General features: G+C 32.7%; 1 protein-coding gene across 2 annotated transcripts in view; it reads right to left on the bottom strand.

The window, feature by feature from the left end:
* KCNT2 (potassium sodium-activated channel subfamily T member 2) overlaps positions 1-22,086 on the bottom strand; it is a 542,167-nt gene that overhangs the window by 16,167 nt on the left and 503,914 nt on the right. For both annotated transcript variants that reach the window (XM_031937081.1, XM_031937080.1), the window contains one exon: positions 18,109-18,409. In XM_031937081.1, coding sequence (XP_031792941.1) covers positions 18,109-18,409 — 301 coding nt within the window. The remainder of the gene's footprint in view (positions 1-18,108; positions 18,410-22,086) is intronic.

The following is a 22,086-nucleotide window of genomic DNA, read 5'->3' on the forward strand; positions in this document are numbered from 1 at the left end:
GTAGTTATGTAACAGATATATCACTTAACCTCTCTGTGAAACTTTAACTTCATTACCTTAATTAAAAAATAAAATGTTACCCAGTTCCCAAGATATGAATATATGAAATCATTTGAAGTCATAAAATACTATGCAAACATTAGGAATTATCCACCAATATATTTACACATATTTTAGTTAGATTTATTATCCTTTAGCTTGATAAGAAAGAAATAAGAGTTTATATTGCCTCTCTAGATATCACAACTTAATATGCAGAAATAGATGGCCCTTGGTCCAAAAATTTTGTGAATGGTAAAATGCTGTATCACAATGTTTATTACTCTCAAAGAAGGCCTATTAACAAGTTGACAAATTGACACAGCTAGTCAAAACAGTACCAAGATGTTGTGAATATGTTAATTATCTTTCATTCCATTTCTGTTTTTCTTAATTTACAAATCCACCTTACAACAAATATTTTAATTCAAATCTTCAACAATTTAAGTTCTATTCACTTAAATATGAAGTTTGCAATGCTTCAAATTTGCAATGCCTCATGAAATCCTTGACATCCATTTGAAACTTTTTCCATTTTATTTGAATATATATGAATAAAATATTTTAAACAAACTAAAATGGATTATCATATGTTGTTTTAAATATCTCATTATTTACATTAAATTACATTTATATATTTATTACTTATGAAATAATAGGATAGATTAATAGATGGATGGATGAATAGAAGAAAGGAAGGGAAGAAAGAAAAGAAGGAAGGGAGCAAGGGAGAAAGGGACAAAAGAAGGAAGAAAGGGAGGGGAGGAAAAGAGGGAGGAAGGAAGGCATTTTCTTAATTGGATTCAAGTACAAATAAGCCTAGAATAAAATTTTATATTGCTAATATTTTATAGTAAACATTCAATGTTCTTTTCCATAAATGAATTAGATAATCATGTTTTCTGGTTAAATTAAAAAGACTAGAAACTCTGCTCATCCCTCTATACTCACTGAAAGTGAATTAAAAAAAAAAGTTATAAACCTCTAGTAACAGGATAAAAAGGATTCCCCTCTTCATATTCTTACATGGTTTTGATTTCCTTTTTAGGTAGGTTTCTCTATGTTGAAAGTCATTTTCCCATATAGTTTGAACATAATTTATATTTGCCATGAAAAGGTCTATTAATTTTGCTTAAATTTGTTGATCAATGTGATGGCTAGGTGGTTGCAGGCAATAACCCAGTCTGTGGAAACAGTTCAGTTCCAGTACACTCTATTCTGTAAATTGATTTCTCCATGATATTGTATAAGGCTTACATTTATAGTATGTGATCTTTTATCTGTCCACTACAGAAAGAAAGTTTGCCTCTGCAGTGTAATTCTAAATATTAGTATATGTCTTTTCATGATTTCGGTGAATACTATATTTTTTTCAACATATAAGTAAAAAAGCAAACATAACCTGGAATGATCATTAAAACTAGGTCCCTAAAGAATTATACATCTGCAATTTCTTTTGGCAGACCTAGTCTTGAATTGCCACCATGAACACCTTAATTTCCAAACAAGTATGTATTAGCTGGCCATTTGTTCAGTGTTTCCTTGACACCATTTAGCTATCTGTGTACATGTAGACATTGTCTGTAGGAAAAAATTTTAACTGTAGCTTTTCATCATATATAATTCTTAGGACTACCTCAGAAGTTATCTTTTCATTAGCTTTATCAAACCCAAAAGAAAGTACCTATTATAAACCTTTACTATTGCTTTGTGAATGGATGTGTTTACATATTTCTATGTGTTTGTCCTTCTAATGTGCTCTTAGAATGTTTTTAATTTTCTTCCTCATTTTGATAAGGAAATGAAAAACTTTCTAAATGCATGCTATAGTTGGTTGGTTCATTTTTTGGTTCTGAAAAAGAATACTGAAACAAATATGACATGAGTTAATTTCTTTAAACATTTTCTAAAATTTCAAGGGAATAAATAAAAAAAAAAATGAAGGTGGCCTAGCTGTATGAAATCTAAAACTATATTATAAAGCAGCAATCATCAACACCATTTGGTATTGGCTAAGAAATAGAGAAGTTGATCAGTGGAATAGGTTAGGTTCACAAAACAAAATAGTCAATGACTAGAGCAATCTAGTATTTGAAAAACCCAAAGTCCCCAGCTTTTGCAGTAAGAATTCACTATTTGAGAAAAACTTCTGGGAAAACTGGAAACTAGTGTGGCAGAAACTAGGAATATACCCACACCTAACACCATATATCAAGATAAGGATGAAATAGGTTCATGATACAGACATAAATAATGATATTATAAACAAATTAGAAGAATAAAGGATAGTTTACCTCTCAAATTTGTGGAAGAGGAAGGAATTTGTGACCAAAGAAGAATTAGAGATCATTATTGATCACAAAATAGATAATTTTGATTATATTAAGTTAAAAAGGTTTTATACCAACAAAACTAATGCAGACAAGATTAGAAGGGAAGCAATATAAACTGGTCAAACATTTTTACATTAAAAAATTCTGATAAAGTCCTCATTTCTAAAATATATAGAGAATTGACTCAAATTTATAATAGTTCAAACCATTCTCCAATTGATAAATGGTCAAAGGATATGAACAGAGAATATTCAGATGAAGAAATTGAAATTATTTCTAGTCATATGAAAAGGTGCCCCAAATCACTATTGACCAGAGAAATGCAAATTAAGACAACTTCAAGATACCACTACACACTTGTCACATTGGCTAAGATAACAGAAAACAATACCATGGTGGAGGGGATGTGGGAAAAGTGGGACACTGATACATTATTGGTGGAACTATGAACAGATCCAACCATTCTGGAGAGCAATTTGGAACTATGCTCAAAAAGTTATCAAACTGTGCATACACCTTTGATCCAGCAGATTTTCTACTGGGATTATATCTCAAAGAGATTTTAAAGGAGGGGAAGGGACCCACATGTGCAAAAATATTTGTGGCTGCCCTCTTTATAGAGGCCAGAAACTGGAAACTGAGTGGATGCCCATCAACTGGAACATGGCTGAATAAATTATGGTATATGAAAGTTATGGAATATTATTGTTTTGTAAGAAATGATCAGGAGGATCATTTTAGAAAGGCCTGGAGAGACTTAAGTCTGATGCTAAGTGAAATGACTAGAACCAGGAGATCAGCATACGTGGCAACAACACAACTATGCAATGATCATTCTGATGGATGTGGCTCTCTTCAATAATGAGATGATTCAAACCAGGTCCACTTGTTCAGGGATGAAGAGAGCCATCTACACTCAAAAAGAGAGAACCGTGGGAACTGAGTGTGGACCACACCATAACATTCTCACTCTTGCTTTTGTTATTTGCATTTTGTTTTCTTCCTCAGTTTTTTCTTTTTCTTCCTTCTTGATCTGATTTTTCTTGTGCAGCAAGATAACTGTATAAATATGTGTACATATATTGGATTTAACAAGTAATTTAACTACCTGGCCGCTAGGGGATAGGGTGGGAAGAAGGAGAGGAAAATTTGGAACAAAAGGCTGTTGCAAGGGTAAATGTTGAAAAAATTACCCATGCATATGTTTTGTAAATAAAATGCTTTAATAGGAAAAAAAATGAAAAATAAACATGTTCCAATTTCTCTTTGAATTTCAAAAGCCCAGTAAATCTCAACACTTAAAGCATTCTTGACATGTTTATGCTACAGGATATCAATATATTTACAACTATCACCTCCATGAAATGGTTGAATGAAATCTCTAGGTTAAAGCTTGAAGTATTTGATCTCTGGTTTTACTTGACATACATTAAAAATTTTGCATTCAAAATTATATTTTGATATCATTAAGGAAAGCTTTTGTGAAATGAAGAAGGTAATTAATGCACTTCTCCAGGGACTAATATGTCTTGATATACCAAGTGATTAATAACATGCTAATACACAAATGTAATAGCATTTTGGGTAGCTTGTTCAGCAATTTCCAAATTAATAATAAATTGTCATACACCAATTTTTGGTACATCTTTTTTGGTCCTTGGTTAATGCTGTTTTCTTCTAAAAGTATATACACACAAACACACATAAATATATTTTTGTGTCTATATACATATATAGATATATAACAGTTTATGCTTTTCATAAAGTACACTGATATGTAACTCACCTATACATGGAGGGATCACTATTAGACTCATGTTTCAGTAATAGGTAAAGTTTGTGTTACCTTTTTTTTTTTTTTGGAGGAAAAATCAAATCAGAATCAAGAATAAGCAGAAAATGTTAGGACTTTTACTCATAAGTTATTAATTACTGTCAAACATATAAGATATCTTATTTCTTATTTCTATTTCTCTCTGGTCACTTTTCTAGCATTGCAGAGAAAGTATTTTTTCAATCATTTCTTTAGACATACCTATACTGTCATTCCTTTTAAAAGCTATGTATAAGCTCAACTTAAATATTTTATCCAACTTGTTTATGTTGTTAGATGTCACTTTGACAATATAAGTGACAATACACTTTCCATTCTCTCCTCCTGTTTTTTTTTTCTCATTTTCTCTATTGCTCTGCACATTAAAAACTGGTGGTGGATGAGGGCTGCTTTGACTCCTTGTATCATTTTGAACTTCTGAATTTTATTTTCAATTACTAACAGAATTGAAAGTTTCAGATGTGCTTTGTTTTCTAAATCCCTTCTGTAAGTTTTTTTCTTTGCTTTTATTGTGCAATATAGTATTCAAATTTGTACAATAGCTAAATATTGATTGGATTTCCCAATATCTTTCCACAGATTTTTAACAGCTCTCTCAACTTACTTTTGTCATAGTAGTTTTTGACATTTATTCTTAAGGGTATTACTTGATAGCTTCAGCTTACTGTGGTAACAGTTACTGTATCTATTGCTATATGTAGGTCCTGAAATCTTTTTACTTTTTGTTGAATACTGTAAGAAAATTGATTTATTCATGTTTCTTATATAAAATAACATTTTAAACAAATAGTGGATTTTGGTATAATTTATCTGTTAATTTTTTTTTATCAAGCTTCAAAAGAGCTTTTTGGAATTCCATTGTAAGTATCTTTATATGATTTTCAAAATCATTTATGATACCACTGCCTTTTATCATTTATGTTATTATTAATATAATTTTGGAATTTGTATTAACATTGGATACAATAAACTCTTTTGAAATTTTAATTAACTGAAACCATTAACACTTATATGAAAGAGTGTTCCAAATCACTATTGATCAGAGAAATGCAAATTAAGACAACTCTGAGATACCACTACACACCTATCAGATTGGCTAAGATGATAGGAAAAAATAATGATGAATGTTGGAAGGGATATGGGAAAACTGGGACACTGATGGAGTTGTGAATGAATCCAACCATTCTGGAGAACAATCTGAAATTATGCCCAAAAAGTTATCAAACTGTGCATACCCTTTGATCCAGCAGTGCTACTACTGCGCTTATACCCCAAAGAGATACTAAAGAAGGGAAAGGGACCTGTATATGCCAAAATGTTTATGGCAGCCCTGTTTGTAGGCTAGAAACTGGAAAATGAATGGATGCCCATCTATTGGAGAATGGTTGGGTAAATTGTGGCATATGAATGTTATGGAATATTATTGTTCTGTAAGAAATGATCAGCAGGATGAATACAGAGAAGCTTGGAGAGACTTACATGAACTGATGCTAAGTGAAATAAGCAGAACCAGGAGATCATTATATACTTCAACAACGATACTGTATGAAGATGTATTCTGATGGAAGTAGATTTCTTTGACAAAGAGACCTAACTCAGTTTCAATTGATCAATGATGGACAGAAGCAGCTACACCCAAAGAAAGAACACTGGGAAATGAATGTAAATTGTTTGCATTTTTGTTTTTCTTCCTGGGTTATTTTACCTTCTGAATCCAATTCTCCCTGTGCAACAAGAGAACTGTTCAGTTCTACACATATATATTGTATCTAGGATATATTGCGACATATTTAATATATATAGGACTGCTTGCCATCTAGGGGAGGGGTGGATGGAGAGAGGGGAGAAATTGTAACAGAAATGAGTGCAAGGGATAATGTTGTAAAAAATTACCCTGGCATAAGTTCTGTCAATAAAAAGTTATTATAATAAAAAAAAAGAAATTTTAATTAACTACTCAATTTCAATTCTTATTGGTATAACCTACAATTGCAGATGCTGTTATTTTCTAAGTTTGTCCTATATTCACCAGCATTTCCAAAATATTGTTCTTGGAATTGAGAATCCAAATAACAAAGGTAGCAGAAAGCCTTTGCTTATATTTGGTGAGATTCATTCTAAAATTATTATGACATAGAACTGGCAGGAAAAGAAAAAATATCTTTCAAAATATTAGATTTGATCTGAGTCATGAAGAAAAACGGGGAAATTAAGTGGTGAAGACAAAGAGGAAAAACATTCTCCTGAAAATTAGCCAGTGAAAAGGTACAGAGTCAGTACTTGGAGTGCTGTATGAAAGGAACAGCAAGAAATGCAGCAATTTTGTATTACAGAGCATGAGGAGTGAAGTGAAATGCCTAAAATAAAATAAAGGTTTAAAGATAGAAAGAAGATAAATGTTATTACCTCTTTCAAACTATTGAAGTTCAGAGATGTTGAATATTTTACACAGTCACATAAGTTAATATCAAGAATAGGATTTCAACTCAATTTTTCTGGATTCCAAGTTCAGTACCCTATCTCCTAGGTAAGCAAATAGTTTAAAGCTTTAACTGTGTGATGGGGCCAAGAAAGGATGAAAGATTGGGGAAAGAGAATGAAAATGAGAAGAAAACCACAAAATTTTCCAATCTGATATTTTTGCTCAGATCCAGCTGTGTTTGCAGTGATTCCATTGAGAGTTTTTGGTTACACTAGTACCATTTCTTTCCTCATACTATTGTAATTGGCAAATGTCTATAAGCCCCACTTAAGAAGGAAAAAAATCTGCAAATTTGTCATATTTGTAATATAATACATTCTACAAACTTTTCCATATCAACAAGCAAAAACAGTAAACCATTAATAGGCTTGTCAAATAACAAAGAAGTACAGTAACTTAATATCTCATGAAATAAGAAGCAAGCTAATAATTAACAATGAATATATATTACAAAAAGATAACAGAATTTCAGTAAAAATAATATTTTTAACCCTACATCTCTATGATGGTATTTTAGAAGTCATGTTTTGTTCATCATTGGTCAGATTCTCCAGGCTACTTAGTTCTACCTTCTGTCTTTCTGTGGCCCTTTGAGTATCTTGAAATATTAATCCTTCTCAAAATACCTTCTGAAATTAGTAGCAGATAGATAAGGCAGTGAATAGAGTGCTGGACTTGGAGTCAGGAAACCCCCAAAAAAGTTTAAATAACTTCATTTTTAGTTCTGATTTACAGATTTTTGGGTTAAGACAAAAATTTGTTGCAATTCTTTCAAAATATTTACTGAACATATTGTTGTTTCTACTTTATTCTCCAAGATGACCATTTCATCAGGGAGGTGATGCCATGACATGCAAGTGCATTGGATTTCAGAGCTGTGCAAAGTTACTAGCACTTTCTCTTCCAGAGTCATCTGGCTTCAGTTTTAAGATATAAATAAGGAATGGAAATGGCCATGGATGCAACCCCTCCAGTTCTGGGAACTTTGGTGGTAGTACTTTCCCACTAAAGGAGAAAGGAAATGGCACTGGTAGCTCACTTAGAGAAAAAGAGAATGGCTGAAACAAAAAAGCAGGAAAAAAACATGGAAACACAGCTTTCTATAGGCCCTGGCTTCTTCTTTTTCCTCCTTTCTTTGTTCTTTCATCTAAAGGGATCATACCAATAAAAGATTAATGATTATCTGATTCTGATAAATGCCTGCAAATCACCTCTAAGGAAAAAAAAAACTTTTAAATGAATCTATTTCAAAAGAAAAAAAAAATTTGGGGAGAGAGGAATTACTGAACATGCACACACATACAAATGTCACACATCTATTGATTTCAACCACAGTGGCTCTTCCTTATAAGCAGCTGTTGTCAAGCTCCAAATAATAACAAAGTAGAGGAAAGTGTCTCTATTTTTACAGGAAGAAAAAAGTGAATTACTGATTCAGGGGTCATTTCAGCATCACTTGCTATATGCATTGAGAATATCAACCATTTACTAGTAAAGGTCAAAAACTGGTGTTAAAATAAAGGAGAAAGAATAGAAAGTATTTTGCGTAATAAAAACAGCTAAAAAAAAACCTAATCCATTGAATTTGTGACATTAATTTTACAAAACTATTTCAAATTTTCAATTATGAAAAATGTTAAGATTGACTGGGCTTGACCAAAAGGCACACAGTGATAAATGTGTACTAAAAATCAATTTTGTGTTCTTTGACACTATATACAAAATTAAAAAAAAAAAAGGTCTCAGTGCTACTGATAATAAATAGTATTTTGTAAAATCTTAATAGCTGCAGAGTATTTTACATTTATTATCTTCATTTAATCCTTCCAACAATCATAGAATATCCCCATTTACAAATGAGGAAATTTATATTGACAGAGGTAAATGAAATACCTATGGTTACAGTGTTAGTTGATTATTGTTCTTAAAAAAAAAAAAATGATATCACTATGTTAGAGTCAAGGTGCAGTGTCTGAATGTGGATGATCAGATCAATACACATCCAGAATGCTCTGCCATAAGTCAAACACTAATAGTCTCTATGAACCCCTTAGGATGAATTCTCTAAAATTCTAAAAGTTCCCACAATGTAATTATTTCTGTCTAAGGAATTTGTATGGGGGGCAGAGCCAAGATGGTGGAGAGGACACATATTTTCTTCTGACCTCTTCCCAAGATTCTCAAGACTAACTAGCAAATCCAGCCTCTGAATTCATTTTGCGGAACCCACAAATATTGGGAGTGTAACAAAAGCAGAATATAATTTCAAAGATCTCCAGAAAAGGTTTGTTTCAATCAGACACAGAAGGAGATGGACGATGCACAAGCAGGCTGAGCACAGATTCAGAGTGCAAGGAGTACATAGTCCCAGGGTGGTACGGGCTTCATATGGAGAAGAATCTACAGGAAGGAATTTACAGCAGTGTTGGCTACTCTTTCCTGGTTGCAAGCCAGCAGATCTCAGATAAGTTATAAAACACCCAACACAAACGCATAAGGTAAATAGTAAACCCAGAAAAACCAGAATTTTATAGGATGTGGTCACGCCCACCTAGCACCAGAAGTCAATCAGCACTAACTCAGTGTAGCTGCTGTTGCTTGTAGAGGAAGCTTGGACAATCTCCCTTGCCCTAAAAGCAGATCTCAACTTTAAAAAAATGAGTAAAAAAGCACAAAGAACTCTGATCATAGGTAGTTTTATGGTGAAAGCAAAGGACAGATTTCAAATCCTGAGGAAACTAACAGCAAATCATCTCCAGATGAAGCCGGAAAGGATGATATAGATTGGTGCCCATTACATAAGGCTCTCTAGAAGAAATTAAAAAGAATCTTAAAAGAGAGCTAGAAGAAAAATGGGGAAAGAAAATGAGAACTTTAATAAAGGATTTAGAAAAGGAAACAAATTATGTAGAAAATTCATTACAAAATACTTAGTGAAGTGTAAAAAGCATAAAATCCTTAAAAAATAGATTTGACAAAATGGAAAAAAGAAAATAACTCCCTGAAAAACAGAATTTGTGAAATAAAAAAATAAAATAACCCCCTGAAAAACAGAATTTGTGAAATGGATAGAGAAAATAACTCCTTAAAAAACAAAATGTGTGAAAGGGGGGGGGGGGGTAAAAATCCATAGAAGAAGAAAACTCATTAAAAATTCAACTGGACAAATATAAAAAAGAACTAAAAATGAAGAAAATAATTCACTAAAAATCAGAATTGAACAAATGGAAATGAATGACTCAATGAGACATCAAGAATCAATCAAGCAAAACAAGAAAGAAAGAAAGAAAGAAAGAAAGAAAGAAAGAAAGAAAGAAAGAAAGAAAGAAAGAAAGAAAGAAAGAAAGAAAGAAAAAAATGTAAAATACCTACTTGGGAAAACAACTGACCTGTAAAATATATCTAGGAAAGACAATGTAAGGATTGTTGGACTTCCTGAAAACCATGATAAAAAAGGAGCCTAGACATTATTTTTCAGGAATTTATCAAAGAGAAATGCTCTGATGTCCTAGAATCAGAAGGTAAAATTAACATTGAAAGAATTCATCCAATACCTCCTGAAAGTGACCCCAAAATCAAAACTGAAAGGAATATTGTGCTTAAATTTCAGAACTATTGGACTAAATTAAAAATATTGCAAGAATCCAGAAAGAAAAATTCAAATGCTGAGAAGACACAATAAGGATTACCCAGGACCTAACAGCTTCCACCTTGAAGGACCTGGAATTTGATATTCTGAAAGACAAAGGAACTTGGAATGCAGTCAAGAATAAACTACACTGCTGAAGTGAACATTTTCTTTCAGGGAAGAAAATGTACATTCAACAAAACAAGTGAATTCCATTTATTTCTGATGAAAAGACCAGATCTGAACAAAAAATTTGACCTCCAAATATAGAATTCTTAGAGGATCACAGATAGTGGGGGAGCTCTGGGTGAGGTAAAAAACCCTCCAGCTCAGAAGGAACCTTTTGACAATGTCTGGTTTGGCTCCCCACCTCCCTTTGGTGCCTCTCATCCTTCTTGAGAAGAGTTGTCAGAACTTCCTTTCAGTACACTTAGCAGAATGAATTGTGTGCTATTATGCTAGCTCTTACTTAGTATCCAGGAGATATAAATATAATGTGATTCAGCCTATTCAGTAGGTGTGGTACAAAGAATTGCTACAGTCCAAATAAAATTTGTAGTTTCTAATATATATCAGCTCTTTAAGAAACTTCAAGAGCAAGTGAGAAAGCATCCAGTTAAGTATTATATCTTGAATGTCCACTCTCATAGTGGACTTCCAGGTCCTATTTTTTTTATGGAAAATCAAAGGCAGATCACCTTCTAACCATGTTAGCCAATAGTCCTTTATTTCAGGCAGCCCAGGGATCTCATTCTAAATATCATCAGGCTACTTTGAGCTTTACATTTGCAATTTGGGATAATAAAAGAGGAATCTGGGAACATAGTAAAAGGCTGCACATCTTGCCTTCCTTTCCACACTCCTACACTGCCTCCAGGAAGGAACCCTCGTGGTTTGAATCCCAGTGAAATTTGGCGAAGGGATGTGACCCATTATAAATCTTTTGGTCATCTGTCTTTTATCCATGTTATAATAGATACTTTTTCAGATTTACTTTTGCATTTCCAGCAGCAAAAAAAGACAGCCCGAGTGGTCACTGAATTCCTTATACAAGCATTCGCAATTATGGGTGTGCCACAAGCAATAAAAGCAGACAATGGACCTGCATATACTTCTAAACATTTTGCACATTTTTGTGTACAGTATCAGATTTTACACACCAATGGCATATCTTTTAATCCTCAAGGACAGGCAATAGTAGAGAAGAGAAACAAAGACACTAAGATGCTCTTCCAAAAACAAAAGAGAGGGGGAGCCACAGGTAATGCTAGAGAACTTCTAAACTTAGTCCTTTATACTATTATTTTTTTTTAATTTTTGATGGAGATGCACTGGCTCCAGCAGACAGATTTTGTAAACTGCCAGAAGGACAGTATCCAGTATGAGCAGCTCCAATATCTTTAGATAAACTCCAGATGATGTGGAGAGATTCAGAAAGTGGTGAATGGAAGAGGCCAGATAGGTTAACTTCTTGGGGAAAGTGATTTGCTTGTATCTCTACAGATGGAGAAGGAATTGGAGAGGTTCCAACAAGCCATATCTACCTTGTCCATCAGAGAGAGAAAGAAAAAGAGAAGACCCTTGAAATGAAGAAGAAGACACAAGAAACATTGGGTGGTTCCATCGCTGATTATGCCCACCATTGAAAGAGCATGGTGGTTATGGTAAGTGATTCATGAACATCAAAAATTGTTGATGAGACTTTAAAACCAGCAGGAATCATTGGATTCCCTGAGACGTGATAAGAATGTTGCAGGACTTTAAAACCTTTAGGAATCATTGAATCCCCTGACACATGAGCGACAATAGATTGATTTTGGACTACCTCTTGGCTGGTGAAGGAAGTATATGTGTAGTTGTAAATTGATAGTTATTTTCTACACCTTCCTTTTAGGACTCATGGAAATCTTTTATAATACCATGTTGATTCATATTGTTTGTTACATCACTACTTGCCTGTGTGAATCCTCTCATGCTGATTCATACTGTTTGTTATATCACTATTTGCTTGTGCAATTCCTCTCATGCTGATTCATATTGTTTGTTACATCACTACTAGTCTATGTTATATTACTATTGCTTGTGTAATACCTCCCATGCTGATAGATTTATATATATACCTATTCCAACTAAAACAAAAGAAAACAGGAGGTGTAGAGGACCACAGATAGTGGGGGAACTCTGATTAAGATATAAGACCCTTCCCCCAGAGGGAATCTTCTGACACTGTCTAATTTGGCTCCCCTGCTCCCTTTGGTGCCTCTCACCCTTCCTGAGAAGTCAGGAAAGGCATCATCATCTGTGTTCTACTTGAAACAAAGGATACTTACAGTAAGAGGAATTTATCAATAGCAGAGTGCTTATAGTGAATACTTGGATAATGTAATATGGTAATGTAATGGTTCTACAGTTGACACATGCTCAGTGTGCTGTGATGCTGTAATCCTTCTTAGATATTTAAGGGCTGAGAGAACTTGAAATAAACAGACTCCATCTATGATCATCCTCATGAATCACCTGCCTTCATCACTCCTCCACTAAGACCAAGGATTTGGGCTGGTCCCAAGGTCCTCCAGAATGCTAGTTTGGAAGGTATATTTTAATCACCTCAGAGTGGGAGTTCTAGAAAGCAATGGTACATTTTGTCACCCAGAGTTGGGGGCTCTAGAAAGCACACTATAGAACTCAGGAGAAGCATAAAAAGGTAAAAAAAAAGAACACTTGAGAACTTTATCTCTGTTATGGGTATACATGGAAAGTGAATGTATAATTTGATTTTACAGTTAAAATATAAAAAAATAGAGGTGGAAAGGGGATTATACCAAAAAGGGGGAAAATTGGGGTAAAATGAGGGAAAGTACAACTCATAAAGAAGCAAAGAAAACCAATTATAATTGAGGGAAAGAAGTGAAGGGAATGAACATTGTGTGAATCTTACTCTCATCAGATTTGGCTCAAAAAGAGAATGATTAGAAATATTTGCTTTCACAGTGAAACTTTTTTCACCTTAAAGAGAAGTGAGAAGCGAAAAAGGAAGGAGCAGTTTAATAGAAGAGAAAACAGAAATAGTAGGGGAAAGGTTTAAGAAAGGGGAAGGGACTCTAAAGGGGGAAGGCTGCTTGACACAGGTGGTGCTCATAAGTAAAAGACGGGGGAGGAGGGAAAAAGGAAAAGGAAAGATAAAAGTATTATTTTGGAAAAATATGATGAGGGAAAATGCGGAATTGGTAGTTTTTACTGTAAATGTGAATGGAGTGAACTCTCCCATAAAGTGAAAGGGGCTAGCAGATTGGATTAAAAGCCAGAAACCTACAATATGCTTTTTACATGAAATACATTTAAAGCAGAGTGATACATAAGGAGTAAAGGTAAAAGGCTGTAGCAGAATCTATTATGCTTCAGGTGAAGTTAAAAAAAAAAAAAAAAACAAAAACAGTGGCAGCCATCCTTATCTCAGATCAATCAAGAGCAAAAAATTGATCTAATTAAAAGATAAGGAAGGAATCTACATCTTGTCAAAGGGTAACATACATAATGAAGCAATATCTATACTAAACATATATGCCCCAAGTGGTATGACATCTAAATTCCTAAAAGTGAAATTAAGAAAGCTGCAAGAAAAAATAGACAGCAAAACTATAATAGTGGGAGATATCAACCTTGCTGTCTCAGAACTAGATAAATTAAAGCACAAAATAAATAAGAAAGATGTTATGGAGGTAAACAGAATATTAGAAAAGTTAGATATGATACATCTTTGGAGAAAATTGAATGGAGACAAAAAACAGAGAACTTTCTTCTTGGCAGTATATGGAACCTATATAAAAACTGACCATAGATTAGGGCATAAAGCCCTCAGAATCAAATGAAGAAAGTCAGAAATAGTAAATGCATTTTTTGCAGATCACAATGCAAAAAAAAAAAAAAAAAAAAAAAAAAAACATTCAATAAAAAGACCAAAGTAGTAGTTTTGGGGAAATCCACCAGAGGAAAATAGACAAAAAAGCAGTTGGAAACTAAAGAATGAATGGGTGAAAACAGCAAATCACAGACACAATTAAGAATTTCATCAAAGAGAATGACAATGATGAGACAACGTATCAAAATTTGTAGGATGCAGTCAAAGTGGAAATAAATGGAAATTTTATATTTCTAACTGCTTCCTTGGATAAAATAGAGAAAAAGAAGATTAATGAATTGCACTTATAAATAAAAAAGCTAGAAAAAGAACAAATTAAAAGCTCCTAATCAAATACAAAGTTGAAATCCTAAAAATATAAAGAGAGATTGCTAAAATTGAAAGTAGAAAACCTATTGAAATGATAAATAAAAATTGGTCTTGGTTTTATTAAAAACACCCACAAAATAGATAAAACTTTAGAGATTAAAGAAATTATATTAGGTAATGAGGAAACCAAATTATCACTTTTTGCAGATGATATGATGGTATGCCTAGAAAACCCTAGAGAATCACCTAAAAATCTATTAGAAGTAATCTCCAACTTTAGCAAAGTTGCAGGATATAAAATAAATCCACATAAATCATCAGCATTTTTATACATCACTAACAAAATCCAATACATAGAGATACAAAGAAAAGTTCCATTTAAAATAAGTGTCAATAGTACAAAATATTTGTGAATCTATCTGTCAGGGGAAAGTCAGGAACTATATGAACACAATTACAAAACACTTTCCACACAAATAAAGTCAGATCTAAACATCTGGAAGAATATCAAGTGCTGTTGGATCAATCAAGTGAATATAATAAAGATGACAATACTACCTAAACTAATCTATTTATTTAGTGCTATACCAATCAGACTCCCAAAAACTATTACTGACGTAGAAAAAATAACAATAAATTCATATGGAAGAACAAAAAATCAGGAATGCAAGGGAATTAATGAAATAATGCAAATGAAGGTGGCATAGCTATATCAGATCTAAAACTATATTATAAAACAGTGGTCATCAAAACCATTTGGTAGTGGCTAAGAAATAGACTAGTTGATCAGTGAAATAGGTTAGGTTCCCAGGACAAAATAGTCAACTATTATAGTAATCTAGTGTTTGACAAACACAAAGTCTTCAGCTTTTGGGATAACAATTCTCTATTTGACAAAAACTGCTGGGAAAATTGGAAACTAGTATGGCAGAAATTAGGCATTGACTCACATGCAACTCCATATACCAAGATAAGGTCAAAATGGCTTAATGATCTAAACATAAAGAATGATATGATAAACAAATTAGAAGAACATAGGATAATTTACCTCTCAGATCTGTGGAGGAGGATGGAATTTGTGACTAAGAACTGGAGATCATAATAGAAAATGTTGATTATATGAAGTTAAAAAGATTTTGTAAAAAACAAAACTAATACAGACAGTATAAGAAGGAGAGCATGTTTACGTTCAAAGATTCTGATAAAGGCCTCATTTCTAAAATATATAAAGAATTGACTCAAATTTATAAGAATTCAGTTCACTCTCCAATTGATAAATGGTCAAAATTGAAACTGTTTCTAGTCATATGAAAAGGTACCCCAAATCACTATTGATCAGAGAAATGCAAATTAAGACAACTCTGAGATACCACTACACACCTATCAGGTTGGCTAAGATGACAGGAAATGATAATGATCAATGGTGTAGGGAATGTGGGAAGACTGGGACACTAATACATTGTTGGTTGAACTGTGAATGGATCCAATCATTCTGGAGAGCAATTTGGACTATGCTCAAAAAGTTATCAAACTGCATAATTTTTGATCCAGCAGCTTATATCCCAGAGATCTTAAAGAAGGAAGAGGGACCCACATGTGCAAAAATGTTTGTGGCAGCCAATTTTATAGTGGCAAGAACCTGGAAACTGAATGGATACCTATCAATTGGAGTAAAGCTGAATAAATTATGATATATGAATGTTATGGAATATTATTGTTCTCTAAGAAATGACCAGCAGGATGATTTCAGAGAGGCCTTGAGAGACTTAACATGAACTCATGCTAAGTGAAACAAGCAGAACCAGGAGATCATTATACACAGCAACAAGATTATATGCTGACAAATTCTGATGGACGTGGCTCTCTTCAACAATGAGATGATTCAAACCACTTTCAATTGTTCAGTGATGAAGGGAGCCATGGACTGTGGGAATTGAGTGTGGTTCACAACATAGCATTTTTGCTCTTTTTGTCATTGTTTGCTTGCATTTTATTTTGGTTCTTTTTTCTTTTATTGGTTTAATTTGATTTTTCTTGTGGGGCACAATAATTGTATAAATATATATGCAGATATTGGATTTAACACATATTTCTGTCATGTTTAACATGTATTTGACTACTTGCCATATGGGGAGGGCATGAGGAAAGGGGGAGAAAATTGGAACACAAGGTTTTGCAAGGGCTAATGCTGAAATATTATCCATGCATATGTTTTGAAAAAATAAAAAGCTTTAATAAAATAAATAAATAATTAATAAACAATTGAATGAATGAATAAAATATTTTAAAAAGAATTTGTATGCAGCAAATGATATGGTAATAGAGCTCAGAGCTTGGAATCGCAAGACATTTGGATCTTCTGACTCCAAGTCCAACACTCCATTCAGTGTTCTATCTATCTGCCAATTGTTAAACATGACAATTTCACAAGGATTATTTCAAGAAACTCAAAGAACTACAGAGACATATAAGATAGCTCTGAGTAGGCTGGATAATCTAATCAATGATTAAGAAAATATGAGTTGTAAGATTTCATCATGGAGATGTAGAGTTGGAAGAAAGTCAGACAATCAAATAATTTGGACAAGGGATATTAACACTTACTAGCTGCAGAACTATGGCCAAGTGACTTACCCCCCCAGGATTAAGAGACAGATGGCCAGAAGGCAACAGTCAGCCATAAAATTAAAAAAGAGAATGAGCTTGAGCATGTTGGGTTCTTTTACAAGAATTTATGAAAAGATGTAGAAAACAATTGTCTAAGATGAAAAGTTAAGGATAAGTTATAATCTGTATCATTGGAAAGTATATCCCATTTATGACATCATAGATTGAGCAAAGTTTCTGAGTGTTTTCATACACATATTACTGATAAAGCCTGAATCAGTGCAAAATGAAAATGTTTCACTGTGATGATTCCTGTATTAATGATCCCATTTACAGAGGCTTTTATGTAAAAAAAAAAATTATGAATACATCAAATATTCATCATTTGGGTGATTCAGGTTAATTTTTTGAGGGGGGAAAATGGGGGGAAGGGAAGAACATAGTGATAATTTATCCTTGAATTATCTCAGGAAAATTGTAAAGGATAAGATAAAATGAAGGACACAATATTTGATCGCCCAGATTTACCATTTTCCTTATCTTACCCCAGCTCCAAAATCATTTTACACACATGACCATTTAGAAAAGTTCTAGCATATCTGTTTGAACCAATTTCATTTTACCATTCTGATCAATTTAGGGTTTACAAAAACTTTTTGTAGCACAATGTTTCACTCAATAGTTTGGAATTGTGTAGTGAATGGTTATACACATGAAGAGGCAGAACTATATTTAAGATGTCAAAATCTTTCCAATAATCTGTATCTCTTCAAGTATAAAATTAAAAGTATTACCCAAAAAGGAAAAAGAAGTTAATTTAATTAATTCTATTTGAAGCCATCTTAAATGACTTGATTTATTTATAGCCCCCAGAATAGTTCCCAAGTTCCCAATTAAGGGGTAAAAAAGTCAAGTCCATAACACACACACACACACACATAATTTTAAAGGCCATACCATATCCCACTGTAGTGAGACCTAGGTGCTTCATTCTGTTTTTCACCAGTTCAGCAAGCTCCTGTCTTTCTGATCTCCTATACAGGTTCAGTCGCTGTTGGTTTATTTTTTCCGCTGTTTTACCAGAGTGCTTTGGAACTTTTCTACTGAGCCTACGTGCCCACTGCATGCTCTTTCGCCTAAGCAAAGGATGGTCTGATTGATCACTAGAAGTTGAATTGCGATGGTTGTTGCGGTGATGACTTTGTTCTTTGGTATCTTTGGTGTCTTCCCAGTCTTCTACACTGATTGATATTTGTGACTATTAAAGAAAATTAATGTTAACAATTAGATCTTTTGAAATGCAGATATTTAGAAAATATAATCATAACCTTTAAGATAATATTGAACACTTGTATCTTGACATAATTACACAGCTATTAATGAGAACATCTATCCAAAGAACAAGACCCCATTAAGAAATACTTCTTACTATTCCATTACTAAAAATAATTTTGTAAACAAATTTTTTGAACTTTATTTTGTATGAAACAAATGAAATGCCTTTTCTCACTGAAACAGAAGTTTTGGTTTTCTTTAAAGGTTTTAATTGCTGAACTAAACATGATAATAAAATTACATGGTTAATTACAGAATGGGCATTTGGAACAAAAAAAATGTGAGGCAGTTCTTTTATGAATTAAAGTTATTTCCTTCTAATAGATTTAATTAAATATAGTATTAATATTTCTCACTGAATTTAAATGACTAAAATGATCTATTAGTAGGATGGAAATCTTTAAAGCACACGTTCATTATTTATTATGCACTATATTTTTTTATTTGTTGTTACAATTATCTTATCTTCCTTATGTATTAGATAACATTATTATAAGACTTTTAAAAGATGATTTCCAATTTTTCATGAAAACATGATATTTTATAAACTGAATAAATACACAACTTTAAAAGTTAAATATAATAAAAGTTCAAAGAGCCAAAAATGATTAATCTGTTAATTTTATTTGGTATAAATTTTATTACCAAATTTATTTCTTTAAGAACCTTTCATCTAACTACAAACTACTACATAAAATCTGCTTTCATTCATGAATGCCACATTTCATAGCAAGAAAATAAAATCAATAAAAGTTTTAATGAGTGGATACACTAATCAAAGCACTATGAGGTGATCATAGTTAAGGGTGTGTCTGGAAGGAATGTAAACAAGGAAAGGATCTTGTCTCTGGAATATTATATTCATAAGCATACAAGTATCTAACTTTCAAGCCCTAAAGTTCCACAAAGACACAAAGGAACAGTGAATTGAGTGTTTGATGGGATAAGTACCCTGAGATAGATATCCTGATCAAGAGACCAGATTTATTTAATTCTTGTTGCTGGGCACATTTGTAAGGAGTAAATTGAAGGAGGATCTTACAGATACTTAATCTTCTGGTTGACCATACTTTTATTGCATGCCTCCACACCTGATAAGGAAAGTTTGCTAACCCTGTACATAAGAATTAGATCAGTTTTGCTAAATTGAAAGTTTGGCAACATGAATTCCTAACTCTTTATATAACTGACCAAGCTAGTTATTGTGGTGCATAGTACACATAGTTATTGTGTATATAATACAGATAATACATAGTACATACATTGTGTACATAGTATACAACTTTCCACTTCATAAGTGAGTCAATCAGTAATCAATCATGAAATCACTTCTGTTAGCTATGGCCTAGAATTAATCCAATTCTCACAGTTTGTTTCCAGCAAATTATCTCCATCGTCCCCCCAACCCGTTTCCTGTTAATATTCAGTTTTTCCCATCTTTTTTCCTTCCTCCCCTATTAAGGTATAAGTATGACTATCTCCTCTTTTCTGGGAAAAAAAAAAAAAACACAAGCAGAGCCATACAAGATTCTGACATCCAAACAATCTATCATTCTATATACTAGCTCTTTTTCACAGCCATTGCTGTCACGTCCTTTTCTCTCATTCACTTCTTAAACTTACACAATTTATCCAAAGTTCTTAATAATCTCTTAGTTTCTGAATCAAATAGTCACCACTCAGTCACTATTCTTAATTACTTAACCTCTCTGCAACATCTGACATTGTTGAAAACAAGCTGTTTTCTCAGACTATAAATTCATACCACACCTGTGGCCCTACCTCAGATTGACTGGTTCCTCCCAGGACTTTCATTTTAAGATGGGTCATATCTTGATTCCTCTCTAGGCTCTCAGACTTTTCCTCATAACCTCATAGGGGTATCCCTCTACTTCAATGTTTTAACCTTATTTTATGTGCTTACTTCTTCCATTAGCATGGAAGTTCCTTGAGAACTGGAACTGTTACTATTTTCAGAAAAAAAAAATATTGGAAGCATCATATAACCTAAGATTTTAATGTAGGAAAGTGTGCCCCAGAAGTATAGCAAGTTTTTAAGAATTAAATTTTGATGGCACAAAGAGAAACACATAGTATTTATATATTTGGAATTTTGTCCTCTCATTTAAGTAATAGTTCTTTCTTAAAACTTACTAATGATCTTTTAATTCTGAAATCAAATGAATTTTTTTGTCAATCTTTATCCTTCTTTACCTATCTGTATAACTTGCAAAACTGTTAATGATCTTGTCTCTGATCTTCATTGGTTCTTCTCTTTTCTGTCCACTCTTCAGTTTCCTTTGCTGGATTATCATCCTGGCCACATTCCCTATCTTTGTAGATAAAAACTCTGTCCCATATCATTTTATCACTCTAAGCTCTCTTATTTGGTAACCTTGTTATCTACTATGAGCCTAATTATCATTGATATATAAAACATTCTCAGATAACATTCTATTTAATTTCCTGAGCTTCAGAACTAAAATTTTCACCCCCCCATTGAACATTTCAAATGGAATGACTATAAATATCTCAAATGTAATAAATCTAAAATAAAACAATGTCTTTCCTATAAAATACACTTTTAACTTCACTATTTTGTAGGTAGGCTAGCCTTGTTTGAAAGCAAATAATATTTGAAAGAAATAATTAACAGGAGGCCATAAAAAAAGTTTATGGAAAAAGCCATAATTTGACAAATAATATTTTAATCTAAATTATAAAGCATATAATATAATTTTAAATATTGACATTTTCTATGGGACAATAAAGGAGCAGTATCCATTACATCACAAAATATAATGCTAAGTCAAGAAGCATTTATAAAGTACTACTACATGCTAAGCCATTGTGCTAAGTGGTGTTTTTAAAAGAGAAAATATGTAAAAGTTCTTGTCCACAGCTTGTAATTGACATGAGGAATCAAAATGTGAACAGATAACTATATAAATAATGAGAAGTAATGAAGAAAGGTAAAATTAAATAAAGAAATCAGGGAAAAAATAGCCCATGGACTAAGCCTTGAAAGAAACTAGAGTTTCTAAGAATTAGAGGTAAAGTAGTATAATCTAACCACGAAGTATTGACAGGGCAAGAAGCAAAGAGTCAGTACATAAAATGATGAGTTTAGGTAATACCAAATGGATCAATTTGGCTGAAATATAGAAGGAAGTATAGAAGGAATAAGTATACTGAATCCCGATGGTCAAGCTAAAGAATTTTTATTGCATCCTAGAGGAAAATGATAACCATTAAGATTTCTTGAGTATGGGAATGATAGGATCAGACTTGTAATTTGGAATAATTATTTAGAAGACATATGCTTAGTATAGACTGAATTAAGAAGACATTAGAATAAGGTCCAAGTAATGAGGGCCTAAACTATAACAATGACCATTTGCTTAGAAAAAGATGTATGTAAATGATGTTTTAAAATTGGAATTAAAAATTCAATATGGGAATCTACAGGAAGAATTGAAGATGACTCCAAAGTTATGAACTGGTGTGGCTGAAAAGATATTATGACCTTTACCACAAATAATGAACTTTGAAGGGCAGATTTTTTTTTTTACTTTTTTTTTGCCTTTTTTGTTTGCTTAT

This window comes from Sarcophilus harrisii, chromosome 4 (assembly GCF_902635505.1).
Source record: "Sarcophilus harrisii chromosome 4, mSarHar1.11, whole genome shotgun sequence".
Classification (NCBI taxonomy): Eukaryota; Metazoa; Chordata; class Mammalia; order Dasyuromorphia; family Dasyuridae; genus Sarcophilus; species Sarcophilus harrisii.